At 39.4% G+C, this 19,866-nt stretch overlaps 1 protein-coding gene and 1 pseudogene across 1 annotated transcript in view; one reads left to right on the top strand and one right to left on the bottom strand.

The window, feature by feature from the left end:
* SLC3A1 (solute carrier family 3 member 1) overlaps window positions 1–19,866 on the top strand; it is a 28,372-nt gene that overhangs the window by 6,201 nt on the left and 2,305 nt on the right. The window contains exons 4-9 of the mRNA XM_025045087.1: window positions 3,613–3,738; window positions 10,510–10,629; window positions 12,741–12,865; window positions 14,249–14,444; window positions 17,259–17,426; window positions 18,530–18,646. Coding sequence (XP_024900855.1) covers window positions 3,613–3,738; window positions 10,510–10,629; window positions 12,741–12,865; window positions 14,249–14,444; window positions 17,259–17,426; window positions 18,530–18,646 — 852 coding nt within the window. The remainder of the gene's footprint in view (window positions 1–3,612; window positions 3,739–10,509; window positions 10,630–12,740; window positions 12,866–14,248; window positions 14,445–17,258; window positions 17,427–18,529; window positions 18,647–19,866) is intronic.
* On the bottom strand, window positions 12,351–12,464 carry LOC112478072 (annotated as a pseudogene).

The following is a 19,866-nucleotide window of genomic DNA, read 5'->3' as shown; positions in this document are numbered from 1 at the left end:
TTTCCCTCCTTCTCTCACTTCTCAATTTATACAACTTGGATTAATGTCCCATTTGTTCCGTGTCTTGCCAATCTCCAAACCCCTTTGCCTTTTGGATTTTTTGCCTCCCCTGTCCAACAAAACCCTAGCCACCAATGAACCCAATCATCCACTTTCTCTTCCCCTGAACAAAGTTTTGCCTCTGGAGGTAACCTACATTCACTGTACCCGCCTGAACTGAGGGATCCAGTCTCCTTGGGAATTTTACTGAATCCAGTAGATCGACATGCCCTCCCTCCTCTTCAAACATCCTACCTGCCTTCTCCCTATCTTATCACTTTCAGCAGCCAACTCTACTTAAAAGAGAGAACAGAAGCCAACAGACCTGCCTGCCCTAATTCCCACCCTCTTCATACTCACTTCGTTTATAACCGAGACCATGCGCTACTATCTGGGGTTACCAGATTTACCCATAAAATCCAAGAAGCCCAATGAAATCTGAATTTTAGATAAACAATGCATATTTTGTTATTATAAGGTATTGCACAGGCCATACTTATATGAATAATTATTCATTGTTTCTCTGAAGCTCGGATTTAATCGAGTGTCTTGTGTTTTATCTGGCAACTCCTGTCCCAGGCCAAACCCTCCTCCTGCTCTGGTTGATGTTCTCTCCTGCTTTCCGTGGAGCCTGTTACTCTTGATCATCTCTCCCCACTCCAGTCACTCCTCCTCTCTTCTTGACCTTTCCCATAAACAATGGAACAGGCTGGCTCCTGGGCATCGACTTTCACTTGAACCTAGAGCACTCCAAATCAACATGTGTCTAAGCTGACTATGTAATTTTCCTTACCTCCCATATCCCCGGTTCATCAAATGGTGCTAATATGCAGCCTGGTGAACAGGTCGTCAGCAAGTCCTGGCAGTTTTACCTCCCGAATTTTTCTTTTCCCCAATCCATCCATTTGTTACAATGGCAATGATAATAGCAAACATTTACTAAATGCTTACTATATGCCAGGCTCTGTGCTAAGCGTTTTATATTCATTAATTCATTTAATGCACTCCACAATGTTATGTTAGGCTTTAATTCGTTTGTAGACAAGCATACTGAGGCAGAGAAACATTAGGTACCTTGCTCAAGGTCACACAGCTAGTACAAGGGCTAAGGGCTGTATCTAGTCAGCCCAACTCTACAGTCTGCTTTTAAAAATTGCTGTTTATACTTTAAACCATATCATCTCATGCCTTTGGGACTATAATAGCTGCCTCTTTTGGTGTTTGGTTTTTCTATTCCTCCATTAGTTTTCCACTGTAGCCAAGGTTGTGTTTTTGTTATAATGTAATGGTTGATGCATAAAAAATATATGTAATATATAATAGAAGTATAAACATCCGGTGCTATAACCACACAGTGGACTATTACTTGGCAATAAAAAGAAAGGAACTATTGATACACACAGCAAAGTGGATGAATCTCAAAATAACCATGAAGAGTGAAAGAAGCCAGACAAATGAGTATATACTATATGATTCCACTTAATTGAAATTCTAGAAAATGCAAACCAATTTATAGTGACATGAAGTAGATTAGTTGTCATTTAAGGATGGGAGGGAGACAGGGATGAGTGGGAGAGTGAGATTAGGGATTACAAAGGATGGATATGTTTGCTATCTTGATTGTGGTGAGAGATATACATCTGTCAAAACTGATCAAACTGTACACTTTAAATATGTGCAGTTTATTGTATTCAATTATAACTGAAAAATTGTTTAAAATATTTATAATATATATCTAAGCTAAGGAAGATAATAATATAGTGAACATCAGTGAACCTATTCAGAAATTAAGAACTTGAACATTACCAGCACTGCCGAAACTACCTGTGAATCTCCTTCCTGTCCCTCCTTGTCCTTCCTCTTAGAGGTAACCACTACCTTGAACTTGGGGTTTTCCAAGTCTTGCTTTTGTTTTGCTTTACTACATATGCTACGTCTTTAAAAAAGCATTATTTAGTTTGAACTTTACGATACTCATCATGCTACATGTAATCTTCTGTAATTAGCTTTTTTCACTCATTGTTTTTAATATTCATCCATAGTTCTGTTACCTATGGTTCATACATTTTCACTGTTTCATAGTATTCCATAGTGAAAACAGTCTATGATTTACTTGTCCACTCTTCAACTGATGGGCAGTTGGGCTGTTTCCAGTTTTTTGTTTTTTTTTTACTATTATCAATAATGCCATTGTAAACATTCTCACTGACCTATTTCTCCTGGGGTAAGTGTATAAGAGCTTCTTTAAGGAAAATGACTAGTAGTGAGATTGCTCAGTATAGGATACTGCATGCTTAACTCTACAGGATAATGCTAAATTGATTATCGAAGTGGTTGTACCAATTTATATCCCCTCTAGCAGTATAAAAAAATTTCATAATTTTATCATTTGCTGGTACTGCCAGACTTTGTCATTTTTACCAAGTGAACATAAATTGTTATCACATTGAAATCTTAATTTTACATTTATCTAATTATTAATATAATAATTATCTAATTGCTAATAATGTCAAATATCTTTTTGTATATTTATTCATTTGAGCTTCAAATTTTATGTTTATGGTTTCTATCCCCAACTTTTTGTTGAATTGCTTGTCCTTTTGGAATAGATCTATAGAGTTCTTTTTGTATTCTGGGTACCGATATTTTCTTGGTTCTACCTACTGTAAATATTTTATCCCAGTTTGTGCCCAGGTGGGCCCTGAGCTGACCTGGTGAGAATATGTTTCCTCGAAAGACAGCAGCAACTACTTAGCTTCAGCCAGGTGTTAACTATGGGGAATGTAGGCCCAGTGTGACTATGTCTTCCAACTAAAAATGAAAAAAAGACGTATGCAAATCCCTAGCTTTTAAATGCTGTCCAGATGTTCTCCTGAGCATGAAATGAACAGATGTCCCAAGATGGAGCCCTGAGGAACTCTCGTATTTGAGGATCCTCTGAGGAGACTGAGAAGGAGTGGTAGGAAATGGAGGGTCAACCAGGAGAGTAGTATCACAGAGTGAGCGTTTCTAGAAAGAGGAAATCAGTGTCGGTGTCCAACACTGCTGGGTACCAATACTTGAAGTTGTTAGATTTCTTTTATTCCCCAAAACTGGTAGTATTTTTAAGGAATGGTTCTAATACTTTTGAGAATGCAGTTTAAATATTCACTCTTTTTGGATTCAAACTCTAAGACCAATGAAATGTGTTTTTCTCCCAAATTGACCATCATTTGCTTTTCTTCACAAACAGGAGTCCAGAGCCTGGACAAAATGTTCAAGAAAATATGCCGAAAGTGTCTGCTCCTTAAGTCGGCCTTGTCCTGCAATTGAGAGCATTGATTTGCTACTGTGGTTGTTGTGAACAACGGCTACTGTAGAAATACATCACAACCACCTTTGTGGGGCATTAGGCCAGTGGGTGGCATTTTAGGGAATTAATTTATCTAGTGCTTTCCCTAGAAGGAAAATTCTGGAGTTTGTGCATTCAACCTGCATGGGGCCAGGGATGGCAATTATCATTTTTTTTTTTTATGGGAAATATCTTCATATGAATAGTGCCAAGTAACTGATTTGCTATTTTCTGTTTGCTAGTTAAGTGTATATGGAAACTCCAGTTGGCACTTTGATGAAATACGAAACCAATGTTATTTTCACCAGTTTACAAAAGAGCAACCTGATTTAAATTTCCGCAATCCTGATGTTCAAGAAGAAATAAAAGTGAGTATAGACCCACACAGACTTCTCCATGACATGGGTCCTTAAGTGATTATTCAATACACTTTATGTTGAACAATAATTGCGCAAGCAAAATCCAGTAGTGTAATTAAATTCTGGGATTAGAGTGTCTGATGCAAACATAGACTCTCAGACATGTTGGTGGTGCCTTCCTTCCTCTAACCCAAAATAACCGAAATTGGAGGGAGGCAGAAACATCTGCTACCTTAGCTCTGAGTTGCCCCCCTTTGCCTGCAACAATGTGCTGGTGCAGTAAGGTGGGCCAGACGTGGGCTCCAGGGTCCGGCTCCGGTGTCTGGACCCAGCCCCACCACTGTTTGCATGGGCTTCTGGGTGAGTTCTTTGGCTTTTCATATCTCTCATCTACGAAACATAGTTGATGGCAGTGTTTGTCTCATAGGGCTTTTTGAACATCGGATGAGATAATCATACACAACACTTCTGTGTTCACTCAATAACTACTAACATATCGTCTGCTGCATGGCAGGTCCTGTCCTAAGCCCTGAGAATGTAACAGTGAATACAAGCAAGGAGGTCACAGTACACCGAAGAGAAGGGAGACAGTTAACATCCAAATAAACAACATGTCAGGTGGCAGTGAACACTAAGGGGAAGGGACCTCAGAGTGCCAGGGAGAAGTTAGCTCAGAGACACCCCTAAGATGAAGTCCTGCTTAGAAAAAAGCCTGGATTTTGAAAGGGGGCCATGTGAATATCTGGGAGAAGAGGATTTGAGGCAGAGAGAAGAGCAAATGCAAAGATCTCCAGGGGAGACTGTGCTTCATGTGTTTCAGGAATGACCTGGAGGCCAGTGCACAGGTCACCTGAAAAAATGACAGGATACCTAGTTGAAGTTTAATTTCAGATAAACAATGAATAATGCAATATTTGGGACATAATGCTCCTAGAAAATTATTCATTGCTTATCTGAAATTAAAACTTAACTGGCTGTCCTGTATTTTATCTGGCAACCCTACCAGTATGCTGAAATAAAATGAGGGAGAGATTTAGGGAGCCAAGGTGCAAAAAGATGGGGTGATCCTACAGGGCCTTGAATGCTCTTGTAAGAGGTACATGCTGAGCTACAGCTACTGAAGATCCCTCTGTGGCCTGTGCACAGCTTTCCTGCGGTGACTCAGGTGACAGGCTCGCACCCGTGCGGTGGCGGTTCCAACAGCACCTGATGCATAATTCGCAATAGACCTGTGTCTATTGTGGTGTCATTATTGTCATCATTATTGCTGCTGCTGTGGCTATAATGGGCAAGAATTTAGGTTAGTGGGGTAGTGCTCTGAGATATAGGCAGAGGAGACCAGACCAGACCAGAACAGAGAGGTGTGGGTCCCTTTCTACAGCTTACTATGTCATCCAAATGGAGAAGATGCAGGCTGCCGTGCTGGAATCACTAAGGCACCCTCACCCCTTAGTTTGTTCTTGCTTTGTGTTTTAAATAACAGCTTTGCTGAGATATAATTCATGTACTATAAAATTCACCTCTTTCAGTGTGTCATTCAGTGGTTTTAGTATATTCACAGAGTTGCGCAACCATCACCATTAAAAAGTAAAGTCCCCCACATGGGGAGGGATGGAGCAAGATTCAAACCGAGGCATTGAGAGTCCAGAGTCCTTTCTCTTAACAGCTCCACATCGAGTTGAGGCACTCTATTTCTCTCCCTGTGCTTTACTTATCCTACACAATTTTTTCAAGGAGATATTCGGTTGGAAATTCATGAATGTGAGTATAATCCAGTTGGTTTATCAGGCAGTGGGTTTCTCCAGGCTCCTTGTGGCAATAGTAATGGATTGTCTAGAGATGTTTAGACAAGTGTGATAAATTTTGCCGAAATGCGCCAGCCAGTACATTAATGAATTTTGGCTACCCGTGCTGTTCTCTTGTGCCTGCAAATAGTGGAGTGCGTGAATAGGAGCCTTGTTTACTAGTCTTGCAGAATGCAGTCCCTCTTGGCATGAATCATTCCTACCTCCAGTTGAGCAGTATAGATATTATTTGCAAGGCAGGTTTAGAAGATTTACTATTAGAAGAAAATAAGAAAGGCCAAGAAAGGAAGTCTCTTTGCTCCTGGAAAGTGACTTTTTACGTGAAAGGGACTTCTGACACCCTCCTATCCCCCAGCAGGGCTGATCTCTGCAGTAGTTAAGCAGGTTAATAATTTGCAACCAAGAGATTTTGCGGTGGGGAGGCATTTGGAATGACTACTGCTTGCATACCAATTTGCACTCAAAGAGCCTGAGCTTTCTTCCTCCTGGCTCCCATCGAATTTCGGATTATCTGCACAGTGGAATGCTGGCACGCAGGGGACATTCAGACACCCTCCTCTCTCCTCTTTTTTGCCCTCCCCCTTGCACTGGTCGTCAGGGGCCTTGGCTTTGCCAAGAACCTCTCTGGGCTTCAATGTTTTCAGCTAAAAAGTTCAAGAAACCTTATTGGAGAAGGTGGGAGCTTATATACTTATATATGTTTTATACTTTCCCAATCACTTTGGTTTTACTTGCCTTCTAAATCTTACTTGACAAACAAGAAAAATGAGGCCCAGAGAGGCGAAGTGACCCAGTGGGTTAGTGGCACAGGAAGGAGGAGACTCTAGATGCCCCAGCCACACATCTAGGGCTCAGTGCGACCCTGGGCCTGCCATGTGGGAGGGAATTCTGAGCCCTGGAGTGGGAGATCCTGAGGAGTTAGTATGTTCAGAGCAGCTGGAGACAGGAAGCCCAGATGCCCTGCCAGTTTAAGATGGAATCCATAGTGTAGATGTCAGTTCTGCTCCACCCCTACTGAGCACAGTATTTCTGGAGACAATCAGTTCAATCCAAAATAAAATTTTCTCACTACCTTCTTAATAACCCAGCTCTGTGCTTGATGATAATAACTGTGCCATTTATTGCACCTCCTATGTGCCAGGCACTTTATTATAAACCGTTCGCTCATTGAACAATATGCATTTCGTATTGACCATATGCAAGGGGTATGATGGTTGGTGAGCTAGACCCATGTTGTAGCCATCATGAGAATTATATTCTGAAGGGGGGAAGTAGGCAAACAAGCAATTACACTAAAGTGTGCTGAGTGGCCATGACAACAGGAAGTAGGACACAAGGCAGGTACCTAACCTGGGCATGGAGTGAGGGAGAGTGAGGAAGGTTTACAGAGGAAGCAATGATACCTAATGGATGAATGCAAATGAGCCAGGGAAGAGGCATGGTGGGAGTGTTTCAAGCAGACAGAATGCATGGGTTATGGCATCTTAGAAGTGCTAGGAGTTGTGCAGTATGGAAACCTCCATATTGTTCTCCATAGTGGCTGGGACACGGTGTACAGAGAAGGAGCTTTTACTAAGGTTTAGGGAGGTCATGGTGATGCCCTAACTCATGCAGCTGGACGTGGGGGAGATCGTACTCGATGGCTCAGATTCTGGAGACTGTCATCTTCCTCTATGCCCTGCTCCTGGGGAACATAGCAAAGAATTTTACCAAGATTTCTGAGCAGCACTACAGTCAGTTTTCTTTCCTTTTTCTATAAATGGAGAATACAGTTTATACAGTTTTCTCTCTGTACTTCTGAAGTATCCTATACTTTTTCATTCTTTCCTGAGATAGACAACCTGGGGTTTCTGTCATTATCAAGAGGATGTCTTATAGATCATCAGATTTAAGAGCAGAGCTTCTCTATTTCCCAAACTCGGCTTTTTATGTAAATGGACCCAGTAACTCCAGTCATCTTAAAAAGAAAGGTTTGCCTCAAGGTTTTGTGAATTTGGATATCAGTAATGTTGAAATAAATTTTTTATTCATAGCACCGAGTTTAAGGAGTAAAGAATGAACAGGTGCCTGATGAAAAAGCAGAACTGTGTGATGTCTTGGGAGTTAGACAAGAATTGGGGTCACAGTGCACTGTCCCCAGAGTCCCATGGCACCTACATGGGTCACCCAGACCTGGTGGAACCAGACTCTGTGCCCATTTCCACACCTGGCATGCTGGGAGAGTAACTGGAGTAAAAAGAGGGTTAATGAATAAAATCTGGGCTCTCTTTTCTCACCTGGTCAAGAGAATACATAGCGCAAAGCAAATATTTTTCAAGAGCAAATTTTGGATTATCTGGGTGAAAATCTCGGCATTTAAAATGACTCTCAGAAATGACCATCCAGCTTTTGCTGTTTTGCTTCATCAAATAATGATAGTACCTCTTACTTGACTAAAGTGGAAACCCCTGCCAGTGCCATAAACCCATTTCTCATTCTTTAATGCTGGGTCAATAGTTGACGATGCAGAGAACTCCAAAATGAATAAGGACCCTGTGAAGAAAACTAGTAGTTTTATTCTAGCAAATCCATGCTCAAAAGCTTGTTTACAACAGCCTGGTGTTTAATATTTTTCCACGTTTTTGTCAGAGGCTGCTTGGATGGATTACAGTTATTGGTGCCTCACCCCCACCCTGATCCTCTTCCACTGTTCCCTCTTGTAAAGAACAGCGCCACCTGGGGGTGGGCCTGGGTTGTGTGGGGTCTGAAGCTTGTAAAAATTTGGGCTCTTTTTTTTTAAAATTTAATTTTATTAGTTTCAAGTATACAGTACATTGGCAAGACATTTTCATAGTTTATAAAACGATCGCCCCTAATTGCTCTTTCTCTCCTCTAGCTCTCCACCTAGCCATTACATTAATGCTGACTGCATTCCCTATGCTGTGCTCCCCATCCCCGTGACCAACTATCAACTACTAATTTGTACTTCTTTAACCTTTCACCCCATTCTTCCATCCCCCCAATGCCCCCTCCCCTCTGGCAGTCACCAGATTGTCCTCTATATTTGTGAGTCTGTTTTTGATTAGTTTGTGCTTTTTGTTCCTTAGATTCTGCATATAAGTGAAATCATATGGTATTTACCTTTCTCTGACTTATTTCACTCAGCATAATAACCTCTATGTCATCCATGTCGTTGCAAATGTTAAGGATTTAATTTTTTTAATGGCTGAGTAATATTCCATTGTATATATGAACCATAACTTCTTTATCCGATCGTCTGTTGATGGGCATTTAGGTTGTTTCCATATCTTGGCTATTGTAAACTGTGCTGCCATGAACATAGGAGTGCATACATCTTTACGAATTATTGTTTCAGTTTTCTTTGGATAAATACCCAGAAGTGCAATTGCTGGATCAAAAGGCATATCTATTTTTAATTTTTTTGAGAAACCTTCAGACTGTTTTCCATAGTGGCTGCACTGATTTGCAATCCCACCATCAATGTATGAGAGTTCCCTTTTCTCCACATCCTTGCTGATAGTTGTTCTTGTGGGGTCTTCTTAAAGAGTATAAAATTAGGTACAGAAAAATGAATGTTTATTTAGAAGGTGAAAAGAAGGTGGATAGGAGGGGCCTGTGCAAATGAGGGGCCTGAAGCTTAAGCTTGGTAAGGGAATTAACCATAGCATGAACCCTTGCGTTTAGCTCTTAGAAACCTCTGAGACCCTTAACTGCAGCACTTTAGGGACCTCGTATTCACAGGCAGATACAAGAAATGCTTTATCAAACAAGTGATTTTAGGGATAGTCCTCATTTGGGATCTATAGGTATGTTCTCTTTAATAGGTGAAAATTGGCTACTTAACTCTAGTACTCTGAATTACAGGTGGGTCTGTTCTAATGTGATAAATACACTCCTGTAAAACTTTCCCCTCGGCAAGGGATGAACAGAGGGGAAAGTGGGGGCGGGGGGAGAACCACTGTCCTTTTGCAGAAGGGTAGCCTGTGGTCAATGCAGGAGTAGGCTAAGCTGGGAGTGGATGCGTCAGGGTGGGATGGGGAGCTGAGATGCAGGTCCTCTGCTTCTCAAGATTACCTGGTCTTCCCAACTGTTCCAATACAGGCCAAGTCAGTCTCTCCTCCGTAGTTGGCTCATGCTGTCCCATAAACAGTGCATGATGTCCTTCATGACCTCACTCCCTATGGAATCCCACTGGCCAAATTCAAGCTGTAGCTCTTCCTTCTCTGGTAGTGTCCACCCATATTAAATTTGATCTTCCTGGAGTTCCAACAGCCCTGTAGACAGAACACTCTCCTCTCATATGTTGAACTGCACCTGACCTTGAGTGAGGTAACCCTCTCATGTCTCATGCATCCCCAACTATTCTGTAGATGCCTCGAAGCCAGGGAACATGCTGTATTTCTTTAGAGTCCCAACAGTATCACATCATATTTGACTCATTTGGGCTGTCTACTTCCTTCATTCCATGACTGGTTCACTAAGTACCAGGTGCTGTGTCAGAGGCAAAGGCAACAAGTGAACACTGCAGACTTTCCCTCAGGAATCTCCGTCTGGTGGAAGGGCCCTTCATGACCAAGTGCTTAATTGCTTATGTTCTCTGTTTGGAGTGACCTCTAAGGAATTGGGCGTGAGGGCAATGAGGTATGCTCCCTGTTTTTCCTGAGTCCTAGCTTTCATTCTTTCATTTTGAGTGGATTCTTTAAACTTTGGCAACATGCTCCTAATATGAGTTACAAATGTAACATTCTGAATTCAAATATGAGGGATGTATGGGAGTCCATAAATGAAGTTGAGAACTCATTATTCTAAGACACTGCTATGATAGATAAAAATACAGAGTGCTGTTCATGTTTTATATGTGGAGATGTCTCATGTGGAGATGTCTGTTTTACTTATTAACAGACAAAACCTATATTAAACATTATGATAATAATGTATAGTTAATGTAACCAAATATTTTGCTTCTTTGTTTTAGGAAATTATACAGTTCTGGCTTGCAAAGGGTGTTGATGGCTTTAGTTTTGAGGCTGTTAAATTTCTTCTAGAAGCAGAGCATCTAAGAAATGAGATCCAAGTGACTGAGACCCAAATCCCGGTAAAGTTTTAAATAGTTTACTCCTTTTTCTGACAATGTCATCCGAGTGTTTTCTTTTTTTGTCTCAAACATCAGTTATCAGAGATGAGTTCTGTCCTGTCTCTAGGAAGTGCTTTGAATCATTTTCTTTAGGAACTACAGAGGAGTTTCAAATGCATGTGACCAGATGTTTCCTTCCACGGGTTCCTTCAGGAGTGAGGGATCCCCTGAATCCTTTGGTGACAAGGGTTCTGAGGCCATGCACAGTGTGGACTCCACCAAGGGCCACAACTACTCCCTGCAATTCTGTCATGTCACCTGAGCTCAAATGAGGGGGCCTAAATCCCCCCAGGCACTTTCGTAGTCATTACAGAACACACAGGTGGAAAGGAACTAACACTTGCTGAGTGTCTACTGTACACTACGTGCTGTTTACTTGGGATATTCCACTTAACTCTCTCAGTATCTTTTGAGTGATTTCATGATCCTCATTTAGTAAATCTTAGAGAAATTAACTTATCAGGGTGACAGAGGTGACTAATGGGACTACAAACCAAGCCTATCTTGCTACAGAATCTGGCTCTTTGTGGTTCTACACCAGCGGTTCTCAACCTTCCCCCACAAGCCTCTCTATTTCTCTGGTTGGCCACCATTCAATAGTCACTCTGTTTCCAAGGCCAGGTAGATAATAGTCCGAAAATACATTCCAAAATAATGTATTTGTATATTTACACAATGGAATGTCAAAATAAATGAACTATAGCAATGCAGACCAATATGAGTAAATCTGCTATTAGCCATGTAATGTGTAGCAGAAAAAATCTAAAATTATATATAGCATGATGCCCTTTTTTATAAAGTTAAGCAACTAAAGTGAAACTCATATGATTATAACTTTATTATCAAGCTTGTAGCTTTTGTCCAGAGTAATAGATTTATGGGTACTTTTAACTTCATTAAAACAAATCAGTTAACTAAAAAGAAGTTGGCCATGCATGGGCTAATTATGAGAGCACATCATGAACCAAAGGTTATTATGATCAAGCCATTTTTTTAACACATGATTTTCAATAAAAAGGAAAAATGAAAGGAAAAGTGATGAATTAACCAGTTGTCCCAAAGAAGCAGAAGCACTTATCCTTGGAGAAGAAATCTCAAAATAACCCTGCTAATTATGAGATATCAGGGTTATGTTTCTAGTCATGACAAATGATCAGAACAATGAGTTTTATGTGCTATCCAAGAAAAATTTAACAAGTAATTTCAGAAAGAGATCTAAGATTCCAAAAACTTCACTTGACCTAGAAAGGAAAGTTCACTTATTAAAAATAAAAGGGGGTGGGGGACTCAACAAATGGATGGCAGCTCTGGTTTGGATTGTCCAGCCTGTCCATGTCCATTCCTGGACTTACAACCTTGGCTCGTGTTAGGCATAATCTTTTCTTTGGATTCTAAATTACTGTAACCCCAGAAAGGCATGGAATATCAGGAAAAATTACTGAAACCTGGGAAAGTATAATGGTAAAAATAAAGAAGTGGTAAAGAAACAAGTTTAAGTGCATGATATTAATAATATTGTGAGCAAATATAGGTGTAATAATGAGCTCTATAATGATTAAGATAATTTGTTTTGCCTTTAAAAGTGTCTGAAGCATTTAAGACAATTAAATGTTTAGGAGGAGGATTTTGTTAAATACATTTGTTATCAATGTTTAAATATTCAGAATTTTTATTTTTTTGAACGCCTACAGCACCTGGTATTCCTAGGTGGTCGCCCATCCAAGTACTAATCAGGCCCGACTCAGCTTCCGAGATCAGATGAGATTGGGCACGTTCAGGGTGGCATGGCCATAGACTCAGAATTTTTTAAACTAGATTTATAGTTAATAATTCAAGCATCAAGCGAAGTCAGAATTTTTTAAACTAGATTTATAGTTAATAATTTAACCATACTAATAGTCACGAATGTTCTTCAGCCATAAAACCCCTTGAGCAATGAAAAGTCCTAGGACCATCTTCGAGCAGCGTTTGTGGGCTTGAGCCATCTGAAGGGACAGTCCATATTCACTTAAGACCAGCTGTGGGCATTTAACATGTGACATGATGGTAACCGTGCTGTCCTGTTTTCGAAGGACACAGTCACACAGTACTCAGAGCTGTACCACGACTTCACCACCACGCAGGTGGGGATGCATGACATTGTCCGGAACTTCCGACATATAATGGACCAGTACAGCAGGGAGCCTGGGAGATACAGGTAACCAAGGGCACACGTCCGTGCTTCACAGGTGCAGCAGTTTCTCTCTCACCTCCATTCTCAAGAGGTTTAAGTTATAATTTAACAAACCTGCAGAATTACAGTGTGTTATCACTCAGGCCAGGGGCTGGTATATTCTCTCAGATTGCTTAACTTTGCTGATTTTCAGTTTCCGCTGTTGTAAAAGGATGCTAACCACAATACTTATTTCACAGGAATTTTGTGAAAATTGAAAGGTAACATATTATCTAAATGTTAGCCATTAATTATTTTTTTTATTATGATTATTTGACCTGTTAGTATCCTTGTACAGTGAGCTAGTAGATCACAATGGTTAGCAACACAGCTTTGGAATTATATGGGCCCAAGATGGCTGGGCAACCTTGGACTGGTTAATTAACATTTCTGTTTTCTCATCAATCAAAAGGTGATAGTGACCCCCTTATAAAGCTGTTGTGAGAGTACATGAAATAATGTATATGAAGCACTTAAAACAGTGCCTAGCGCATAATAAATGAACTTCTCTTACTATGTTTACATAATCACCCAATCCAATCAATAGAAAAGGAGTTACAAGAAATTTCTCCTCTCTAAAGAGGTCTTCTGATTACTATCCCCATTTTACAGATGAAGAAATTGAGATTCTAAGCATGCAGTGGTCACATGTGTAGTAATGGCAGAGATGGGATTGGAACTGAAACATTTGGGCTCCGTATACTATGAAGTTACCCGTTAACGTAGTGTCTCAAATAGCTAGAGCCAGCATTGATGCGGGTCATTTCGGGCCAGTGTTTCTTCCCTGAATTTTCAGTTAACTGAATGCACCTCAATAATAAAGTGAGAATTCACAGGGATTCAAATATAAGGGGAAGTTTTTTCAGGAAAACTTTTTTTTTTGCATATCTGTTTATTTATATGCTGAACTGTATTTACTCAGAAATAAAGACCTTTCTGATTCATGAAGCTGCATAGATAATTCTCAGAAAGGTAGTGCTGAGTGAAAGATAATAGACAAAAAGGAAAATCTTCCTACCTAATATGCACACATATACTGTAAACTCTGATGAGACTTAAGAAAGTCTTCCTGGAAGTTTTGTCATATTTAGAAAGAAGTGAATATTGAGATCCAAATGTGTTTAACTCTTAAACATGGCCTCAGGCTAGTTTTTGGGTTTATTACAATGAGAAACTATCCAGTGGTGACCCAGTATGTCGTTTCTCGTTTCTCGGTCACCTGGCTTGCGTGTGCTTCCTCGTGAGCCCCGGCCTAACATGGTTAACAGTGTGCGCATCCACCCCACTCCCATCTTGTTAATCAGACAGCAGCACTTTTCCAGTTTTCTGACAGGCCCTGAAGACACTGCACTCTGCCAACTCTTACAGATTCATGGGGACTGAAGCCTATGGAGACAGCATTGACAATACCGTGATGTATTATGGGTTGCCTTTTATTCAAGAAGCAGATTTCCCCTTCAACGACTACCTCACTAGGCTAGACACTCCTTCTGGGGACAGGGTGTTTGAGGTTATCACATCCTGGATGGAACACATACCAGAAGGAAAATGGCCTAACTGGATGGTAAGTCCTCATGTCCAGCTCAGCACATCTGGTGCTGGTGAGCATGCTGAATAGTCACATCTCAAACAAGGTCTATGTTTGTCTCATAGTGACCGTCACCTTTCTCTTGTGATTGTTTAGTGATGTAGTCCTGTCCCAGCTTTTGACCAGGTTCTTGTCGTTTTTCTTCATTCGTTTTCTGGGTCTCAAACTAGATAATCTTGATCTGTCTGCAAGTTTGCTCATTCCTCTGCCAGTTCACATCTGTCAGGCCACTCTAGTAAATTTTTCATTTGTTACTGTGCTTTTCAGCTGAAATTTCCATTTGACTCTTTTTCAGAATTTCTCTTTATTGATAGTATCTATTTGATCAGACATTGTTCTCATACTTTCTTTTAAATTCTTTAGATATAGTTTAGTTCTTTGAACATATAATATTTGATTTAAAATCTTTGTCCAGTAAGATCGTTTGGGTTTCCTCAGCCATATTTTCTATTAAATGCTTATCCCCCATTATGTATGGATCATACTTTGTTTCTTTACATGTCTTGTGTTCTTTTTGTTGTTGTTTTGAAAACTAGGTATTTTAAAAAACATAATGTGGAAATTCTGGAAATCACATTCTCCTCTTCCCAGTGTTTGTTGTTGCTGTTTGTTTATTTAGTGACTTTCTTGGATCAATCCTCCAAAATCTGTGTTTTCCATTGTGTGGCCACTAATGTCTCTGCTGGGCCATCTTATTAGTCACGTAACGATTGGAAAGAGATTCCTTAAATGCCTCGAAACAGTAAGTCTCCCAGCCTTTGCTGAGGGGCTATGTGCGTATTATTGGGGAATGATTTCAACACTCTGGGAGGCAGTTTACAATTCTGCTTTAATCTTCGCTTTCTGCTTTCTGTTTGCACAGATTCACAGTTAGCCAGAGGCGAGAGATCAGAGCCTTCTCAGGTCTTCCCTGGGCATCTGTATAGCCCTGTACATGGATGGAGCCTTCTAGATTCTAGGAATATGTCAGAACCCTTTATGGACATCTCATTCCCTAGCCTTTTAAGCATTGTGGTCAGTCCTTGTTTCGGCCCAGTTGGTACTACCACCTCAGGCAGGTATATCGTTAGACAACTGCTGCTGGTTGATTTTTGGCAAATGCCGTGGGGATAGGACTGTTTACACAGCTCTGACTCAGATCAGATAAAGGAGAAAAAAACAAAAACAAAAACAAAAACCACCCAAATCCAAGCTGCTAGAGAGGTCAGATAGTGAGTTCTCAAGGGAGAAGCTTTAGGTGACTTCTTATTCCGCCCCTCCCGTGGCTGCTGGGGTGCTGGTTTTCACAGCCACTATGGTTGCAAGACTGTTGGGTTTCATGGCTATCATGGATGAGGGGAGGGGCACGAAATAAGGGTAAGTTAAAATGACACAAAGCTTGATGCTCAGAGATCCAGCTGTTTTGCTTGAATAAATTATTCCTTCTAAATTTTATAATGTAGTTTTAGCACTTTTCTTTTCACATACTGGAACGTTTTGGGTATCATAGGTGACTGGGACCTCTCAGCCTATGAGAGGCCGTGATCTCTATCCATTGCTGCGAACTATACTGTAAATTTTGAGTGATGAGAATTGCTTATTAAGAGAGTCTTACTGGAAGTTACTGAATTTTATCAGATTTAGAAAGAAGAGAATATTGATTGAGATCCAAATCTGTTTCTTAACTCTTAGACATGGCCTCGTATTAGGCTAGTCTTTGGGTTTATTACAATGAGAAACTGTCCAGTGGTGACCCAGTATGTCATGTCTTGGTCATCTTTCTTGACACTAAAAATATTTAAAAAATCAAAACACTCTTAGAAACAAACATTTATGTTAATACTTTAAAAAAAAAAAAAAGGTCCAAAAGACTCTGCCCAGATCAGCACTGAAGTTATACCAAGAATTAAGTTTGCTTCCTAGTGAGCATAATCAATGGAAATAAATATTTCTTGATTTCAGTTCTGAAAAAGAAAGTGCTCTAAGTTTAGAAGGCTTAAAAATCACAGTTTCTTATCAGATGTTCTTAAGATAATGAAAAGAATAAATGGAGGCAAAATTTGACCTAATTTTCTGGCCTTAAAAATAGAAAAATACTTTACAATGGTCTATAAAAAATAACTGCAAAGGTAGTTTTAGTATGTCTAAAGGAAAAAAAAGCAGCCTCCCTTTTCCTGAATTGTAGCAACCAAGTTCCTCTTCTCAGACTCAAATTCAAAGGCTGGTTGAAAGGCCTCCTATCCCGACTTGAAATGGAGATAATCCTTTTTAAGCTGTTAAGTGCCATGCTCAGCATATGCACGTGAGACTGAGTTGTGGTATATGGAAATTTAAATAAGGCGATTTAAATAAACTCTAAAATAAGGACTAGATGTTATAATATGTAATTAGAACACAACATAGGAACTTTGCAAAATTTCCTTGTGGACAATGTATATTTCTTTATAAAAAGTTGATTTGTCTTTATTTCATTTTTTTTTTTTTAATAGGTCAAAAGTCCCACACACATTGGAAGTCTTTTTCCCACCCTGTCCCTTCCACCTGTTCTGTGTCCTGCTCTCCATGGGGGAAACATTTTTGTTTCCTGTCATAAATTTTCTTATTTGTAATGTCATTGTGAAGTAAATTTGTTTTGTGGATCATAATGGTCAGTTATGTAGCAAGTAGCAGAGTTGGGACTCAAATCCAGGCTTGCTGATGCCAAGGTACCCTAGGTAATATTCTTCTGCCTGGTGAACTTTTTGTGAAAAAGGATAAATCTTCCAGAAAACTGTGTATAGAGCTGTGTTCTTAAAAATATCTCCCTTTCAGATCGGTGGATCGGACAGAGCCCGGCTCACTTCTCGTTTGGGGAAAGAATATGTCAACATCATGAACATGCTTCTTTTGACACTTCCTGGAACTCCCATAACTTACTATGGAGAAGAAATAGGAATGGGAAATATTTTAGCCACCAATATCAATGAAAGCTATGATGTTGTAAGTTAGTTAAAATTTACCTGTGTACCATACCATATACTTGTTTTTGTCAAATCAGAGAATTACTATTTCTAGTCCACAGCTGAAAATCATTACTTTTCTTATTGTTAAGTGAGAATTCACAGCTTTCTTGGCTGGGGAGCTTGTTAAAAATGTTGTTTCCTGAGACAACACAACTGAATTCCCTGCATAGAGAGCCCAATTATCTGCATTTTAAACTTGTTTTCCAGCTGATTCTTAGGCACACTAAACTTTGAAAACCAGTATTTTGAGTTTGGAATATTATCCATTGCCCTCTACCTGAAATGTGAGTTAGAACATTTATTATAGCGCTTGTCTGTATTGCTGGATCTCGCTTGTCCATAGTGCAAAGATTATTCCTTTTATGTTGACAAATGTGATGCACAGCCTCAGACTTGAGTGGTTTTTGTTTTGTTTTTGTTTGAGGCTACGGATCTCATAATTGCATTGCTGGGTAGATGAATGATCCTGAACCTATAATTTATGGTTAGCTTTCAATTGTATGAGATCCAATTTCCTTAATATTTGGTCAAACTGAAACCTTTTCTATTTCAGCTCCTAAATCTGTGTGCAATAAATAACCAGGCTTAACCAGGCCGGATAAAAGAGGACAGAATTTAGGCTCATTTGTTCATGGCCGCATAGGTGAATTCACTATCACTGTATAACAGTAGAATGAATTGGTAATGGCACATTCTGAAATCCTACATTACTCATTTTTCGGGAAAAGCAAATGGCCGCATAGGTGAATTCACCATCACTGTATAACAGTAGAATGAGTTGGTAATGGCACATTCTGAAATCCTACATTACTCATTTTTCGGGAAAAGCAGCAAAGATTTCAAGCATGTATCAAAGTTCAGTTAGTATACTATCTTTTTAAAATCAGAATGTCATTTTCCAATTAAAAGTGTGAAACTAGGTTTATATAATTCACGTTAAGGCCTTTTTATTATGAATGCTAATGAATATAAGTACCAGCAAAGAAATATAGACAAATAATTATGAAATAGTTCATGGCCAAATTACATTTATTTTAATAACCCAGATCACTGTTCTCTCTTTATGGTCTTTTGACACAGGATACCCTTCTCTCAAAGTCACCAATGCAGTGGGACAATAGCTCAAATGCTGGTTTTTCTGAAGGCAATAACACCTGGTTACCCACCAATTTAGATTACCACACTGTGAACGTTGATGTAAGTATCAATGAAAATTTTATGCTGATTCCAGGAACAGGAAATGAATTTTTGTGCTGATAACATATACTTACCCTGAGTGCGTCTAAAATCCTGACTGAGTGTGTCTGAGTGCGTCTAAAATCCTGACTGAGTGTGTCTAAAACCTTGACTGATGCTCCTTAAATTAAGTGCATAGACTAGTTTTCATTTTTAAGGAGTTTGCAAGTCATGTTTTTGTGAAACTACTCTACTAACTGGTACAGAAGTGCCCTATCTGAAGTATCATACAGAACACACAACTCTTCACTGGAATGACTAAGTGCTTTGAGCTATTAAGGAAATTTTATGGAGGTGTTTCACCTAGCCCAGCTATCCTTCCTCCTTGCCTCCCCTCAAAAGGAAGGAAGGAAAGAAGGAAGAAAGGAAACCAGTCAGTTGATCCATGTGGACTTGGGAGCAAGACTATTTACCTGAAGAAACTGAAGACAGGAATAATCCGTAAAAGTAGCTGTTCTGGAGAAGCACACTCTTTGGTTTTAGCCTATACTATTTTCTTTTCTCATGATTATCAAGTTTGCCGAGTTCAGCAAACAAATTTCCTAAACACTGTGATTATTAAATAAAATTAAATATTTAGTTCTTGTGTCACACTAGCAACACTTCAAGTGCTCAGTAGCTAGTGGCCACCATATTGGACAGCAGATATACAAGAGATATAGAATATTCAAATGGCCATTACCATTTTAAGGGCAACTGTTAGAAGAACAGATATAACTATAATTTTCAAATAACATTAGGAGGAAAAATATAATAAAGAAAACCAACCGATCCAATAAAAAGTTAAAAAGGAATAAAATAAAAAAATACAACTATAAATAAAAGATAAAATATGGTCATTAAAAATATAAATGGGTTAAATTTACCTACTAAAAGATAAAAACTCTCAGATTGGGTAAGACAAAATCTGACATGAGATATAACTAAACAAAAGGACACAGAATTAAAATATAGGTATCATAGGCAAATGCTAACAGAAAGAAAGCTTGTCCCATCAAGCTTATCATTCCTAGATATCTATATCTTGGATTTAAATGTTTTATCAATAGAAAACCAGTTGAATCAATTATAATTAATCTATACAATGGACTAATATGATGCTTTTAAAAAGAATGAAGGAGATTCTATGTGCTTTGATATGAGACCATCTCTAACATGTAGTAAATAATAAAAAAAAAGCA

The sequence above is a fragment of the Pteropus alecto genome, unplaced genomic scaffold (assembly GCF_000325575.1).
Source record: "Pteropus alecto unplaced genomic scaffold, ASM32557v1 scaffold131, whole genome shotgun sequence".
Classification (NCBI taxonomy): domain Eukaryota; kingdom Metazoa; phylum Chordata; class Mammalia; order Chiroptera; family Pteropodidae; genus Pteropus; species Pteropus alecto.
Note: the sequence above shows the minus strand (reverse complement) of the source record. Positions and strands in the feature narration are given on the sequence as shown.